Genomic DNA, 17,328 nt, shown 5'->3' on the forward strand with positions numbered 1-17,328 from the left:
GCTTTGCATCTACTATTTTAGACAAACAAATTGGCCTCCAAGAATAAGGACTACCATCTGCTTCTCTACCAGCAAACTGGAAAGGACACAATGAACATACAAAGATTTTGCCCCAAAGGTGGCTCATGTTGAGCAAGTTTGCAGAGAAGTATGGGTCCACCCACCTAACACCATGGTGAAACATCCATCGTGTAATATGAAGAGTTGCTAGGATCAAGACTGGAGCATATGGAATCCTGGCAGCCACTTAAAAGGGGCCTAAAAAGGCATGAAGTCATTGTGCTACATATTCCCCATGTACAGAACATGGCATGCAGGTTTTCTTTTCATGGAAACTTCAGCTCTGCAGTGAGAGCAGAGGGAACATGCAGGGAGTGAGGAGAAGAGGTAGAGATCATTCACTGGAGCTGTATGGGAATAAGATTGTTTGTACAAATGTGTTTGACTGAATGAACAAGAAACTACACAGCGACTGGCAGGATAGGTTGGGTTTGGTTTTCATTACCATGCAGAGATGCAGGGCTCTCAGAAATTCTCCAGCTATTGTTCCCTGAGGTTTGGAGGGCTTTCCACTGCAGGCTTCTTTTCTCAGCAAACCCTTCAGCCCCATTTTCCTTCCTTACATAAAAGACAACCCCCAAGCCAGCAGAAACAGAGTAACAGTTCAGCCAGGATCTTAATTAGAACTGTTGAGGTCACAATATACTTGCTTCCCTAATCTCATGCAAATTCAGGTAATACATTTCTGGTTGGGGAAGATTACGATAAGGGAATAATAAACTGATTACTTAGAACAATTAGTTGAAAAATGCCTGCTGTTAAAATGTAGGTAATGTCTTTGGTGTTTGAGCATACCATAAGGAAAGGGTTGCAATGATTTCATAACTGTATTTTGAATGTAAACACAGAGTTGTAAAATGTGATTTACATTATTGAGATGGTTACCTCTCCTTTCTTCACTATACAGCAAACATTGGTGAATTGTCACTCTGATATACAGGCTGAGGAGCTGGAACTACTTAGTGGAAAGGAGAATGTCATAATTGACTCCTGAATCATCAGAATGATGATTTCTCTCCTGCATATCAGAACCTAGCACTGGAGAAGGTAGCAGGAAACTCCTTTTGCACAGTAACTTTGTGGCTTAAGGTAGTGATCAGGAGGTTGAAGACCTGGCACTCACAACAGCTCTTAAGTCTTGAATAACTAGCCTACAGGATTGTACAATGCTTTTTATCATTCCCCACTGCAGCTGGACCTCATGCGGAAGAGAGCTGTAGATTTGTAGGAGCTTTGATTCTATAACCCAGTAAGAAGTGGATTCCTTTGGCACTGCAGAGCTCTGAGATATGACCCCTGCTTCCAATGTTCACTACATATTGTATTAAATGATGCTTCGGTGGATATTAAACAATGAGTCCCTAGAGCAGAAACTCATTCTGCCTAAAACAATCATTACAGTTGCAAAAGAAAACCACTGTTTAGCTCCCTATCCTGTCAATAGCATGTTATTCTGGAAGTTCCAAGTTCCTGAGATGGCCTCCAGATCATAATATCTGCTCTGTGGAGTCATGATATGATACCATGATATGATACCATGATATGATACAAGTATTCTTGTGTGTGTAAATCCTGTCTCCAAAAAGCATCTTCTGCAAATACCCAGTGAAGTGCAGAAGACAGGAAGGATGGATAGCTGTTCACTGAGTGTGTGAGTACTGATCACAATGCAAATGAGCTTCATCCAAAAGCCACTGAGCTGAATAAAAGTTCTTCCACAAGTTATTCTTCCTGATTAATAAAACCATAGCAATTCAGGGTCTAACAAAGTGATGCATATCGAAAATATGAATCCAGATACCAAATTTGCATATGAATTTGAATATCTCCTTTTAGTACCTGCCTAGATAGAGCGCAGTCATACAGCCTGGAAGAAACTGTTTGTGCTACTCACAAAAGAACAAAGAAGAGACTAACAAAAAAATCCACTGATTAGGAAGGGACTAAATTGAAAATCCCTCAAAGTGTTCATCAGTGTTCTCGATCAGAGACTGCAACTGCCTGCCTTTTGTTATGAAGAACACCAAGCTGAATTTGCTCACCTTTCAGATTCGGAATGGTACTTAGAAAGATTTAAATTCTGCAAAAAAAAAAAACAGTGCATTTTACTGCAATTCTGAATCAGTCCTGTCCCATTAACCCAGCAGGAGGAATCAGCTGGCACAAACACAAAACTCCTCATTATCTCTGTGAAATAATACAGCAAAATCAGGAGGAAGCATCCTACCTCACAGGCAACACAGATGAACCTACAGAACTTTTTGAGGCCAGATCAGTTGAGCTAATAGTAATGTTACTTAACCACGATGCTATTAACATAAGGAAGGGAACATTTGTAGGAAGAAATAATATTTTTTATTAGTACATATAATTGAAAAAAGAAACATAATTCTTTTGAATGCAAGCCCACCTTCAGGTATGATGCTCTTACTTTGCACCACTGTCTTTACAGCAGAACTTGGGGGGGGGAATAGCTCCTCTTTCTCAACACAGCTTATTTCTCAGAAAAGAAAAAATTAAAATAAGAATGTACATAGAGTAATTATGTCATGGATAAACAGCCAATGAACTTAAAGGAAAATACAGTACTTTAACACTTACAAATAGAAAAACCCCAGCAGACAGAGACTTGTGCACCTTCACAACATTTCTTACCTGTCATTTTCTGTTACCTGTCCCCTTCTCTTCCTCTCACTGCACCCTGTGAGCCCTTGGGCTTTCTTTCAGCAATGTATCTTTTCCCTCATGGTTCTCTACAGCCTACTTTATGTATCCCAGTAATGTTCTCTTCTTACTCTCAGAATATTCCATACTCAACTTTAACATTGAGAAAGATGTCCTGGACTTCAACAATTTTTTCTTATTTTTTATTTACCCTTCTATTACTGTCTGGGTTTTTTTCACCTTAGACAATACTCATTTCATGCCGGTAGTGGAAAGGTAGAGATATGAAAGCTCCTTGGTGACTCTAAGATCTATTTTACACACAAACAGAAGTTCAACAAAATTGTTCTTAAGAATATAAGTTTCCTTCCAAGGTTTCCAAGCCTGTCTTCTTCTGATAACATTTTGTGCTGCTAAGTCTGCATTTCCTGCCTCCAAGTTTTGCCTCAGGCAATCTGGTACCATTGCAAGATGACTATGATCTGTCACAGGATCATGAGGAGGATAAACTGCTCTTTGTGGGTAAGACAGAAAGTCTGCAAAAATACCAAAGGGCAATATTTGGATTGTCTTCCATGCCAAATCTGTGAAGGTCATTGAGAAGGATATTGAGCTGCTTCAGGCCTTTCAACACATTGCACTGGAAGCTCAAAGAGGGAACTGGTATTTATTTATTCCTAGGTTTGGGGGTTCATTTCCATCATGTAATTGGAACTTCTTTCAGTTACCTGTATTCATTAATATTTGCCCATTTAATGGCTTTCTGTGATCCCCAAAGATTGCTGCCAGGAAAAGTAATCATCTGATTTCAGGTTTTTGAAAAGCTGAATAGCCTGCATTTTTGATACAGCATTGCCAGTGATGGATTCATCATCAGATACAGACTTCTCAGATGTTGTCTTGCCTTCAGAAAGTTTCTTGACTTGGTGGTCTTCCTGACTAACATCCATTTTCCCACTGGGTTTCAAGCTGTGGAAGCAATAGTCACCAACCTGGCAAAGGAAAACTGGCTCAGTGCTGTCAGGGTTTAACACCACCAAGTTACCCTCTGATAAAGGCTGCTTTTGGGGAAGATCATTTCTCTTCTGTAGGACAGGCAAACAAATCTTTGTGGGTTCTGAATGTCCATGGACATCTACAGGGACAGCAAGATAGTCTCCAAATGTATCTAGGTGCAATTCAGGAGAAGAGGTTGGTGCTTGACCTGAAAATGGGGCCATGACACTAGTTTTCCCAGGAGAAGACTCATGGCCAGAGCAATCACTGCGGCGCTGAGGCTCCTTTGAGTCAAAGGGCAGCTCCCTAGCAGTGACAAGTGGTGGATGAGTGGAGCCACTGGCTGATGGCAGTGATAGGCTCTCTGTGGTGATGTACTCCAAGGGGCACTGCTGGGGAGATGTGATACAGCCAAGAGCCTTTGGAGATTTCTGTTCTCTTCTCACGTTTGTGCCTTCCCCGCAGGCTGATGGGGCCAGTGAGACTTCTTCCTCATCATCGGGGTGCTGCATCCTTTCCTTCTGATCTTGGAGCAGGAAGGGCTGTGGAGGACTTGCTCCTGGCTGGTTTTGCCTCTGTGGAGACTGTAGATAGTCTTCCTTTGGTAGGGTCACATACTGAAGGGAAACTGATTTCTCAGAAAGTCCCACTAGATACTTTTCCTGGGTCTGATGTACATCAGGCTGGGAGGACACCATAGGGCAGTACAAGTACGGACCATTGAAAGCCAAGCAATGGATTGCTGCCTGGGAATCAGTACCTGCATCAGCACTATTTCTCCTTGAAAGAGGAAAGGAATGATGAACAGCCTGACTTGAGCAGACAACTGGGGCGTGCTCTGGCTCATTTAAAGCATGGTATGAGTTTTGTAGGTCCAGTGCCATAGGGGAAATATCTGTCTTTTTAGCCTGCTCTTCAGGAGATTCTGTCGAAGTCTTCATCTGCCTAAATGTGGCAAAGTTCAAAGTTCCTCATGAGAGATGTTATTATGGTAAATATCAAATATAAAAGAAGTTTAGCTGAAAAGACACATAACTACACATAGAGTTAGGAAAAAATGTTTCTTGGAGAAGCAGACTAACCCAGATAGCAAAAAATTGTATCCCCTGCCCAGAAGCAACTTGTACAGGGTTTATAGTGACAGAACATTTGATTATATCCTGCCACAACTTAGGGAGCAATTTGAGACTCTCAGCCACAGTGTCACTGTAATGTGCTGTTCACTTACCTGTCCACAACTTGAAGGAAGCTAGCCTGCTCCATCTTCTCTGAAAGACTGCATTTGTTGAAGTCCAGCTGGCTGCTTGTTGGTCTGTGTCCTAAATGTACTTTCTGGAAAAGAAAAAGCAGACATGGCAAAAGAGCAGTGTCTCACTGGCAGTAGAACCAAGAGCCATAGACAAGGAAAACAAAAAGGAGAGCCTATGGCATCTGGCAGTAAGGACACAGCTCCACTAGAAGGTATGTTCTGTTTTCCAGAAGATGCTTACTTCAAACCTGTAATGCATTACCAGTGACCAAACTACAACTACTCAGTGAATCAAAAAGGAAGGATGCCCTCCCAGTCTTGTTATATGTGAATATAGAAGGACTAGTAGATGTGATGGTAGGTGGCTGTCTTGGCCACAGTGATCATGAATGATTCAGTTTAAAATTTTCAGAGTAATAAGAAAAGGACAACACAGTCGTTACCCTGGATTTCAAGAGAGCAAAATTTAAGCTATTTGGAGAGCTACTTTAAAGTCTTCTCTAGGAATCTACTTTTGAGGACTTGTCAGTCCACAAGTGCTAGCCAGTGTTTAGAATCCACCTTTTAAAAGCACACTAATAGGCAATTCCAGTGTCTCCTAAGTCAAGCAAGTGGGCCAGACAACCAGCTTGTCTGAACAGGGAATTCCTTCTGGAGATCAAGAGGAAAAAGACATTGTATGATCTCTGGAAGCAAGGTCAGACTTCACAGGAAGATTACAGAGCTGTGGTTCATAGATGTGGGGAGAAGGCATGAAAGGCCAAAGCTCCAAGAGCTGAAGCTGGCCCATGTTGTATCAGACAACAAGAAGGGCTTTTTTAAGTACGTTACTAGAAAAAGGAGATTTAAAGAAAACATTAGACCAACACGTGTTGATGATAGTTACCTGACAAGCAGAGATGATGAAAAAGCAGAGGCATTCAATGGATTATTTTGCCTCAGTCTTTAATAATACTGATAGACCTTTGGCTGTCCGGTCCTCTGAGCCAGAGGACCATGAGTGCAGGAACAGCTATTTTCTGCTTTTGAACACTGGAATTCTAAGGGACTGGCTATATCAGCTGAATGTTTGTAAGTCCATGGGTTTGATGGATTCATCCTAGAGTTCTGAAGGAGCTAATGGATGTTATGGCAGGACCCCTCTTGATCATCTACCAAAGATCTTATTAATATGGTGGTTCCTGCTGCCTTGAAGCTAGACTTCTTTGTCTAGCAGTAGACTTCTTTGTGTTGTGCTTGACAAGAACATAGTTATGTTGAATATGACCAGAACTCCTCCTAACAATAAGGCATACACTAAAGAAGATACCTGTTCATTGTGGAGACAGTAAGAGTTCTTAAGAATATTTGAAGTCCTGAAATAGAGAAATAATGAACCCTTCAAGGTACAGGTCCTGCTTACCCTCAGGTAACTCTGGATCAGGAGGCTCTTGCTGGGATTTGGAATCTTCTCCTCCCACATTTTCTTCTTCCTGCAACAATACAAAGTTTTCCAGATTTGCTTCTCAGCATTCAACCATAATAGATTGCACCCCATACACCAAGCTGCTCTGCACAGCAAGACACTGCCAGCACCTTGCATGCCAGCACCCAGCTCTCACCCTTGCACAGACATGCACAAGGCTGCCCACTGCACACCAAGGCACATCTTCACATAGACCTCTCTCTCATGGGGGACAAGAAGCACCTCAGCTTTTATGCCACCCACATAGCCAACACACTGCTAAACTTCCTAGTCACAACACAAGCTTACCTGAGGAAACACTTATAGCTGCAATAAGCGGCTATTAGCAAAGTGATGATGAGAGCTGGGAGCATCACAGGAAGAACCACTTGTGGCAAAACTGAAACAGAAAAGAGAAATAGCTATCTACCTTCAAAGTGGCTGTTTCTCATTACAGGTTTCACTCTGGTGTGGGCATTCTGCCTCCAAGTCCAGAAACAGCAAAAATAAGTAATGATTTCATCTCCAATAGGCTCTGCTGTGTGCTTCATGCAATCCTATAGTCACTCTACAGTATAAAAGATTTGATGGCTTATGTTTCATCTTCTTGCAGTCTTGGGCTCTTCAATCACTGATAGCAGAATGGACTGCTCAAATCAGAAAACAAAGATGATCTTTTGGTCAAGATCTTTGCTTGATTCTCTGTTTGGAAAACTGTACTCACCTTGTATGAGAGAAGCAGGAAAGAAGCTTAAAAGGTCATTCCTACTCAGCTCCTTCATTTACACTGCTGCTGTACTGCAAGGATGCAGACACAACAGCCACTTTGTTAAGCAGCCCCAGACAGTTCATGTCTGGACCTAACTGTAACTGCTGCTGGGAGAATGTAGTTTTCTATAGAGATATTTCAGCCATTTACAGCCCACAAAACCTTATTGAAGCAGCCTGCATGAAAAGTACCGTTTTCAGTCTTCCAGGTGAACTCCTCACTCCATTCACTCCAAGGCCCCTCGTAATCCAGAGGTGTATTCACCCTTGCACGCATTCTCCCCCTATATTCTGTAGATGATGATAACATCTGCAGGGTGAAGATGAAGGGAGGTTCATCATTGTTGATATTTAACTTCTGGAGAGTCTGGGAAGAAAAAGAAGCACAAATGGCGAAGGTGAGAGAAACCGTCTTTCCCATTTGTCTAGTGAAGAAAAATCCAGGACTCCTGCACTTTCTAAGACTTACCTTGTTTTTATGTTGGTTGTTTTCCCAGTACTCAACTTGGTATCTCTGTTTTATGAAATATCTCAAAGTGTGTTTTATCCACCTCAGTTCATACTCTTTGTTCTCTGTTACTGTAACTGATACATTTGCAGGTGGCAGCACCTTAACTGGAACACACAGAATGTGTCAGGTTTTTATCAATGTATCGGTCCAGCACTCCCTTTCACCACTGTGAACAATTTCCAGAGACTGAAACCAATTTTGTTTCATGCAGGGTAGGAGGTCTCAGCTTTTTAACACTTCTTAATTCTCTGCATCTTCATTTTCTAGTCAAATACATAAACCAATAGGCCACTAAATAGCAGAAAATCCATATCCATTAATGCTGACAGCACTCTCAGTATACAGAAAAGCAGCAAAGCAATATTTGAAATATCTGTGCTGGTCCACCACATTTACAGAGATTTCAAGCTCTCTGGGAGCTACTGCCTGCTATTTTCTCCCACTGCAGGAGCATTCCCAGCTTTAGTGTGTGAAAACAGCACCAAGTACCTCCAGATACATCCAGGCAGTGAGGATCCACCTAGCAAACCTCATTCAGCAGAGGAGTCCTACCCCATCCAGTGCTTCCAGAGTCCAGTTCCTTTCTTCATCAGTCCCAGTCTTTTCCACTTCTCCCCATCACCGGTGTTCTCAGCCACACTTGCCCAGACAGGCATGTCTCCAAGAAACAACCAGCAGATGTAAGAAACAATACAGCAACTCACTGTTCTTGTGGGCTTCAAACAGCTTCTCCTCCGTCTTGACCTGGACAGACACATGGTACTGGCTCTGACTGCTGCTAACAGGGATCTCACAGCTTTGGACCACATATGGAACATGAGGCAAAGCCGTCTCATGCACAGGAGAGCATTCCTCTTCTCTGAGGGGACAAAAAGAGATTGTGCTGAGACTGGGGGAATGGGATAGAGCAGAAAGTCCATGGGAGAGGCACAGGCATGCTGCCATGGGCGAAGCACATACACTGATGTTGGAGTGGCCCTAAAGAACAAGCCAAAGAGGACAGAGGTGGTGATCACTTTCTTCACTTCCCAGCTACAGGTCAGAGTATCTGCACCATTGAAGAGGCAGCGAAGGTTCCTGGGATGAAGGTCACCTTCAGAGAAGATGAGAGCAAAGTAAGGGACAGGGAAGGTCTGGCTTCTCAATCAATGCTCCCACCCCTGCATGGCCCCTCTCCATCCCATGTTACCTTCAGGGGTCTCCCATGACACCTTCGTGCTCCACTCGCTGTACTGCCCAGAGAAGCCGCTGTCTTGTCCTGGTCTGGCTCGCACACGGGCAACATAGCTGCTCCCTGGGACAAGGTCTTTGTGGCTGAGATGGCACCGTGTGGTGGTGGAGAGCAAGAGCGAGGCAGCTTTCTGTTGTTGGGGGAAAGGATGGAGAGTGGGGAGGGAGGATATTGGAGAGTTGGGGAATGGAAGAGTGGAGGGAAGACAGGGAAAGAGAAAAACTGCCACACTGCACCTCCAAGCAGTACCACACGTGATGGTCCATGCACATGCTGCCATGCAATGCTCCCCCCTCCCATACTAGAGGGGCTTCAGCATGCATGCTGCCAGCATGGCACAGGCAGTAGCCTGATCATACAAAGCCCAAATCATATTCTGCACCAGCTACACAAGTTCATAACTAACAACTGATCAGGGCAGAATTCTATGGCAATCTGACCAAGATACTTCACTTAAAAACTAAAGATCACGCTGACAGGTACAGAACAGAAAGATATGCACATCAGGGGAAACAATAGGGCAAAGAATAAGGACTCTTAAAAGCTAAAGACTAAAACATACCCTTCTGAAAAGGGAAGCAGCTTCAAATGCATTTTGCCATTTTCTCACATGAAACGACATTCTCCTATTGGACTGTGATTTAATTCCATTTGGGAGGGATTCAGGGCAAAATCAATTTCAAATCAAACCCCAAGTGCAGTGCATTTTTGTCAGTGAAGAACAGATCTTCATACTCAGTTCAGGACAAATGGTGTTTCACTGGGTAAGTCTCTTGCAAACAGAAAGACAGGCTCTTCTACCTGACCTGAAACTACCTTTGTGGCATCTCCTCGTAGTGCCTGAGAAGGGAAAGGCCATTCATCTGCACAACTTCTACCACAGGCTCTCTAGTGCCCAAACCAGGACAGCCCAGCTCCTCTGCTCTTACCTCCCAGGGCTCCCAGTCCCTCTTGTAGGTGACTTCATACTCCAGTGCATTGCCCAGCCCTTGGCTTCCAACAGCAGCTTTCCATGTCAGCAAGAAGTCTCCTGATGTCATCAAACTGACTGTGAGGTTTTGAGGTGGGAGGGTCTGAACTGGTGAAGTTACAACCCATGAAAGGAGATAGTGAGGACAAGGACATGAAGAGGAGAAGAAAACACCTAGGTAAGCTTCTCTATTTCCAGAATATCTTATCCCTGCCACACCAAGTACTTTCTGCTTGAGTCCCCCCTCCAGCTCCAGATGCTCCCCTAATCTTGCCCTCTCCCTTCCCCGCCCCATCCCCTCAATGTGGAACTCTTTGGCAGTTTTCACAATGGAAGTGGAATTCACTTTCTGACTGAAATGCAATGATCCCTAATGTTCATTGGAAAAATAAGAATTTGGTCTTTAATGCTTACCATTTTGGAAAATATCAACATTAAGTTCTGCTTGAAGCATCTTGCTAGGTTTGAAGCTGTAAATATTATACACTCCTATTCCAAAATAGTCTGTAGTGTTACAACAAACCCAGCGCACATAGGAGTCTGGAGCTTCATATGAGTCATCTTCTCTCTGGCGTTTGCAGAACATCTCTTCGTTGTTCCTGTGTATAGAAAAAGTGATCTATAAAGATCTAATTCAGAGACCTATAGTTAATGCTAAATTAAATGCTAGAAAGTTTCATTCCATTCTGCTATAATTTACTCATATCCTCACTGTATCTATTAGTCCTATTTTGCTTAACACTAGCATTTTTGTCAAACACCTTCCCATTTCAAGGTTGTGCAGCAGAATGTTATCTTCTGGTACCAGCCTATTTTTGTTATTTGTTTAGCCTAACTCCACATAATCTCATAGGTTTTGTGTGAGGAAATGAAAAATAATATCATGGAAATGCACCTTTTATCGGGAGTGAAACACAGGGAAGTTTCTGATGATCCTTATCTTCTTGAAGACATTCATTTTGCAGTCCCAGAAAGGCACTTCAAAAACTTTCTCCAGCCAGAATGTACTTCTGTATCCTCAGTAGTTCTATTCTGCCAAGGGACCTTACTTATTCATTAAGGATCCCAGCCAGAATGTTAATCATTCTTTTAGATAGCCCTTCTCCAGGCCAAGGAGCATCATGAAAATTAGAAGCAATATTTTAAAATAGACAGGAGAGGATAAGCTTTGTGTGCTTGCAGTAGCCTGAGCTGCTGGAGAGATGTGTGGCTTCTTTTGTGCCCTCTGGAATTTTGTTTGTGCTGATGGCTTCATGCCCAGCGTATTGTATTGTTCCAGTTCAGATGAGAAACATTAAGTTGTGGATATCTAAAGCCAAATATTGTCTTCCAGGATAGGATAGAGTCTCCTAGCCAGCTATATGTCAGCAAACATTATTCAGCGCTATTGCTATTTTTAAAACTTGGGTATTAGCAAAGAAACCAAGGATATATTCCTGAAGTATGGTTGGGACTGACCCTACATGTGCATACCCTTAAATAAGAGTCAGCCCATGGGTTGTGAAGTCCTGAAGATATTTCTATCTATTCATGAGCATCACCTTATGGTTTGGAATTTAGTCAACTATTCTCCATCTGTGAGCTGTCCTTGTTTAACTGTTGGCCATTTTGATTTCAGCTGTGTGACTGTCCACTCTTAATACCTGCTTGTCTGATTGACTTCAGTCATGTTTCCCACATGAACCACACACTCCATCACTAACAATGTTCCAGAAAATCTTCCAAGGGTCCAAGTAATTTTATATCATCTTTTCATAGAAGCATTAGCTTCAAGACCCTGTTCCAAAGAACTTCCACTGATCTCAGATACTTTCAGGCCTATTAATTCTCTCTTCTTTACAATAAAATGAAGAGTTCTTTCTCTTTCCTTTCCTTCCTGTATCCCCGGACTCTAACACACTTTCTTCTCAGCTTTCCTTCTTTGCCTTCCTTTCTCCCACGACTATTCCTCCCTCTCTGTCCTTTCTATCCGCACAACTGAAACAGTCTGCTGATGTGTTCCCCTTTTTATAAGGAAACAGATGTAACAGAGAGATACTGTCATAAACATATCAGTATCTCTGGGAGGAAAAGTGATGCCACAGATGATCTTACCAGTCTTATCTATCTCACAGACACAGAGTCTATACATGTTTCTCAGAACTGATCAAAACCATACTCTCAGTGATGTTCCTAAATGGGCAAAACAACAGGGAGAATGTCTCCTCCCTTTTAGATTATAAACAACACTCAGGCTAATACTTGTTCTGACACCATCTTCTCTACCCCACTAATAGTAAACTATATGCCCCACCTTACTTCATATCTATGATCCCACAACAAAATTATGGGAAAGTAACAGTAAAGGTTATTAGAATAACTTCATAGAATCATAGAATAGTTAGGGCTGGAAAGGTCCTTAAGATCATCTAGTTCCAACCCCCCTGCCATGGGCAGGGACACCTCACACTAAACCGTATCACCCAAGGCTTCATCCAACCTGGCCTTGAACACTGACAGGGATGGAGCATTCACACTAGCACACACTATTCATTCCTCCCTTCCTAGAAGAGGACTCATAAGAAGGCACAACTTTTACTTTAACCCAGTGAGAGAGAGGTGGCCACGCTTTCTGAAAACCTGACTGCTGGTCCCCAGGATTCCAAGTTGTAACCAATTTCCCTTTGGACTTTTATCCAGCACAGTACATTCCAGGTACTTACATTAGAATGTCCCTTTGGTAAAGCGTCATACCAACAAGGGCATGAGCCTCTGAATGCTCCATCCAGGTGCAGGTCACCTGTGAGTTGTAGTCATTGTAGCAGCTTAGGCTCTTCATAGGTGTGGTCTCTGAGAAAGGATTCAGGAAATCAGATGCAGTGATTGCCAATGTAAATAGTGACATTTTCTCTGAAGGTGGTATCTGTGCTGCGCTATTGGGATATGACCTCTGGATGACAGAGATGTCAACATGCACACATGAGTGTGCTCTCACAAATAATTTTTCTTGAGAACTACTATCAGCTTGGTTGAGGGGCTTTTTACAGGCAAAAAAGGGAAGGAAGGGAAAGGAATGAGAGAGGAGGGGAGGGGAGAGAAAAGGAGGGGAGGAAGGAAGAAAAACAAGAAAAAAAATGAGAGAAAGAAAGGAAAAGAAAGATTGAAAGAAAACAAAATAATGGAAGAGTGAAATAAAGAGAAAAGGAGAAAGAGAAAAAAGAGAAAAAGATGAATAAGAAGCATCTCTCATTGTGTCAGAAGAGGAAAGACATTAAACTCAGAAACACAAGCAATGGGTATGGCATATGGTGTCCTTATCTGTCAGAAATTCCACAAGAAGAAAATCAGGTTGTCTGGGTGCTGCTGTTGGTAGCCCCCCTGCATCCCAACCCTGATCTCGTGTCTGTCCACTTGTCTCTACTCCTGTACACCAGTGCTGCATCTGCTACCCCCTGGCATTGATCAAGATCTACATCATAGAAGATGGTGGTAGAAGGAAGCAGAAAAGCAAACAGAAAATGAGGAAAATCATAAGCTGAAAGAAGGAGACAGATACAAAAAGAAAGGCAATAATGGATGGATAAAACAGAACATAAATTTGAAACTCACCTCTTGTGTCTTGGACACTGAAGGCCAAATACAGATTAAGGAGAAGGATGAAAATTTCCTTCATGTTCATATTGTCCTTTGTGTACAAGCTTGATCCTAATTCAGGACATAATCGTTTTCATTGCCTGCTGGTTACTCTCTTGCTCTGCTTATTGTGGATCTTCTTGTTTCCATTTCACATAAACAGAAGTAAAACTGAATTAGGGAACTGTTTTAGGCTTCATGTTGGAGTGACATTTAGAAGGAATTTCTACCATGTATTTATTGTAGGACAAAATCCATCTTTTCCTATGGCATGAGCTTGCAGTATGAGCAAAGAATGAAGAAGTAAATGCACATTTTCAAGGAAGTGCAGGGATTCTTTTAGCTGAGTAGCAACAAGAAACAATCCTGAAGAGAACTCAGCCTTCAAATTGACTCATCCTCCTGCTCTTCATGCCTAAAGCCTTTCCAATGAACAGAAATGGTGTTCTGTTTTTTTTACCTTTCCTTAACAGTCTGATTCCCAACCACATAGCTCCTGGGAGTATAAGGGTCAAGTTTCCATATTCATTCACTTCCAGATTTCTCTTCAACATGCTAATTTTTCAGTTGCTCCCCAAACAAGTTGCAGTTTGTAGAAATAACACCAGAGTAGACTGAGTGGTTCAAAGACCATGGACTACACCGTTTGATACTGGAATTTCAAGTCCTTTTGGCCATTTCTCACTGCTCTCTCAAAAGTGTAATAAATCCACCTACTCAAGTATGCTACAGAGCTGAAACTCTTCTATACTTTAGCGGAGCATTGGAAAAGCTCGTTTTAAATTCCTATTGACTTCCAGACTTCCGAATGCCTCTTCCTTACACCAGAACAGCTGGCTGAGCCCTTGAATACTCATTACAGCTAAGAAACCCTGTAATGACTCAAAAGCCCTTGTATGACAGCAGACTCTCTGCCATTTTGCTTTCCTCAGTGAGGAAGCAGTTCCCTTACCTGGATCCAGAGCTCTCTGTGAGGCAGGTGATTCCTCAACCTGGTGGGTGACTCTCCCTGTCCAGCCTTCCCCCACAGCATCAGAATCCTCTGATGCAGAAACCAGGAAAACCACAACTGGAGGCAGAAAGTATACAGCAACCACAGGCTTTTCTTAGCAAGGAGGTCTTCAGAATAGCTGTTACCTCTTCTGTGCACCTCAAATGTCACTTTTAAAGAAGCAGACCACACCCTTTCAAGAAAGCCTGTGTAATTGCCTGTGAAATAGGAAGTTGTACTTCCTATTTTGTAGCCCCCAAAGCACTTACTTAGATGGAGCTGTTTAACTGGGAAGGGAGGGGAAGGAAGCTTGTCATTGCTCATCTGCATGTTCACAGTTACCACATCATGGGACTATGTAGTTTCAGATAAAAAAGAGGATTGACTGAAGCAGAAGTGAGAAGACTAAGAAAGATTTCCCTGCTTTTTGCTCTGGTGCTGTTTCTTGCTTTACTCTAGGCCAGACAACCTTCAAGGCAGGGATAATTCTATGTTTACCTATACATACATAGTGTGTGGGGGGAGACCTATCTTTACCTCCATAAACCTTTAATTTGAATAATATTTTTTTTAAGTATGTTTTACCTCTTTCAACAACAATTAGTAATAAATGATAAGTATTATAGTATATAGACGAAGAAAAAAAAAGAGGTGAGAAGAGTTGATCTGAACTTGTCCAACATCCAAGGCAGCCATACCGTTTTAAACCCAGCTATGTGATAGTAGCTGAGGAAATTATAAGTCATTGGGACTATCAGGAGGTATGCATATAAAAACTGCAGACAAGGAGGAGAATATGCGACTTCACAAGTGTGGCAGAATTCACTTTGTATTGCAGTATAAAGGCAGAAAGGAATTCTTCTGCTCTGATTTTCACAGGCCAGCAAGTCTATGTATGATCTCCCCTCACCCTTAGAAAAGAGGTTTCTTTGCTTCCCACTGGACATTTTCCCTCCTTTTCTGCCTTGCTCAAACAGCTCCTCCATCTTCAAACAGACTTGCTGAGTTGCAGGTTACATCACAGGATCTAGCTGTCAGTGAAAGACTTCTGATGTTACTGGCTCAGTTGAACCCCAGTAATCCTGCACACCAGCAGCTTTGCAGGCCATGAATGCCAATTAGGTTACAAACTTACGATTCATTATTCTCTTATCACAAGATGTAACAGGACTGACATTATCATTGCATATGGCTTCATCTCCTTCAAAACAGCACTGCTACAATGCCTTTCAAGTGGAAATTTACACTTTGTGACATTTTAGTAAAATAACATCAAATAAAACTTCCCATCATTGGAAAGAAGGAAGACATTAAACATGTGTCTCTTCTGAACATGTCTTATCTGACTCTGAAATTTAACATGCATGGATTCTCCAGGTAGAACTTTTCTACTTGGAAAGCAGATGTGGCCTACAGTGCATCTTACAGCTCTTTGGAGAGTGCATTTTCTTACAGAAGCCAGTATAGGACTGTTATACTGCTAAAACTATGCACTTAATGAAGTGTCAAGTACAAAATGATTTATGGTACCCAGTATAACAAATTATACAGTTATCTTTAAATATAAACTCTTTCCTTTATTTCTAATACACTTACACACATAAATGCAGGGCTACAGATAATAGACTATTGAAGCTTATATATATAAATAAGTTTATATATATATGATGGCCTGGCTTCGCGAGCAAACATTTTGGGAAGGGCTTTAACCACACTTACTTCAAGCACGATGACCAAGGGCGAGTGGTATATGCAAATCTGGTTCAAAAAGGGTGCCTTAGGCAACCAGGGGGTGTCCGACCAGGACTGTCATCTCCTGAGTAATCTCGAGCTACCCATGCGCTGGTCCGCCCACATGCAAGGCTGGATCTGCAGCTAACCATGCACCTTGTTACCTGCCAATTCGACCCTCACCCGTCCATACTGACAAGTGAGAGCAAGCCCTGCCAGCCTGCGCAGGGGATTTTTCAGGTGAGGCACAGCTTGGGCAGAACTGGCCCCACCCTTTACACCTGAGGTTTAACTGCCACAGCCTAGCAAGCTAGGACGGTGACAGCAAAGTCCGCAGGTTGTAGGTTTTGTAAGTGTCCTTCTCTTAGATGGACGACCATACAAGGCTGGATAAGCTCCATCAGCACGGGTTTGAAGATAGAAGTTTTCGTTCTCCTACATTCTGAGCAAGACTGTCATTATGTATATACATCAGGAAGAAAAGACAAGTTTAATGGGTAAGTCACCTTAAATACTTTTGTTGTTTTTGAAGATGTTACCTGGTAGCATTACAGGTAACATCTAAGAAGAGAAAACATTATTTTGCCAGTACTGGGAGGGGCAGGATGATGCATGCAGTATCCATGCATCATTAATTACCTGTTTCTCAGTACCTTCAGATACTTGTAAATCTTTGCTTCCATCTGTACAAATCTGAGCAGCAGGTGAAGGACAAAGATTTTTTTAATGAGGAATTGTAGTTTAATGTCACATAAAGTAACAGTCAAATACAAAGCATGGTGTTTGAAAACTCTTTCAACTGATCTTTTACTGATTATATTTATATTTGGTGGTGTCTTTTTAACACCAGAACTGCATGGTGGTTTTAAAATGCAGTGCTTTGTGTATCAAACAATTTATGTAAAGCATACATAACTTGGAATTCTTAGGAGCGGTAGTAAATTTGTTCAAGAAGAAAATATTTTAATTGCATGACCATTAAAGAAATATATAGATATATGTCTATAGTTTCAACAATTAACTCCTCCTTAAAGAAAGATGAATTAGCAATTTGCAAACTCTTCTTCAGAATTATTTCATTTTCAAGGAAAAAAAAAAAAG

General features: G+C 42.1%; 1 protein-coding gene across 2 annotated transcripts; it reads right to left on the reverse strand.

The window, feature by feature from the left end:
- Positions 1-2,539: 2,539 nt before the first annotated feature.
- Positions 2,540-14,632, reverse strand: CSF2RB (colony stimulating factor 2 receptor subunit beta). 2 transcript variants are annotated; one of them, XM_005150538.4, is made up of 14 exons: positions 14,458-14,632; positions 13,482-13,641; positions 12,596-12,722; positions 10,308-10,492; positions 9,853-10,001; positions 8,882-9,053; positions 8,653-8,785; positions 8,397-8,551; positions 7,651-7,796; positions 7,374-7,548; positions 6,723-6,813; positions 6,372-6,441; positions 4,949-5,052; positions 2,540-4,665 (listed from the first exon to the last, which is right to left on the reverse strand). In XM_005150538.4, the coding sequence occupies exons 2-14, from the start codon at positions 13,549-13,551 to the stop codon at positions 3,477-3,479; spliced, it is 2,766 nt and encodes a 921-aa protein (XP_005150595.2). In that variant the 5' UTR covers positions 13,552-13,641; positions 14,458-14,632; the 3' UTR covers positions 2,540-3,476. The 2 variants fall into 2 exon arrangements, with proteins under 2 accessions (XP_005150595.2, XP_030905880.2); XM_031050020.2 differs by having other exon boundaries at positions 13,482-13,644.
- Positions 14,633-17,328: the final 2,696 nt, after the last annotated feature.

This window comes from Melopsittacus undulatus, chromosome 5 (assembly GCF_012275295.1).
Source record: "Melopsittacus undulatus isolate bMelUnd1 chromosome 5, bMelUnd1.mat.Z, whole genome shotgun sequence".
In the NCBI taxonomy this organism is placed as follows: domain Eukaryota; kingdom Metazoa; phylum Chordata; class Aves; order Psittaciformes; family Psittaculidae; genus Melopsittacus; species Melopsittacus undulatus.

Excerpts from the sequence above, each read along its gene's own strand:
- CSF2RB (XM_005150538.4), bottom strand. The coding sequence starts at position 13,551 with ATGAACATGAAGGAAATTTTCATCCTTCTCCTTAATCTGTATTTGGCC. Across the intron at positions 8,786-8,881 it reads GTCATGGGAGACCCCTGAAG|GTGACCTTCATCCCAGGAAC; the intron begins GTAACATGGGAT and ends TCTTCTCTGAAG. Across the intron at positions 8,552-8,652 it reads AGGGCCACTCCAACATCAGT|AGAAGAGGAATGCTCTCCTG; the intron begins GTATGTGCTTCG and ends TTGTCCCCTCAG.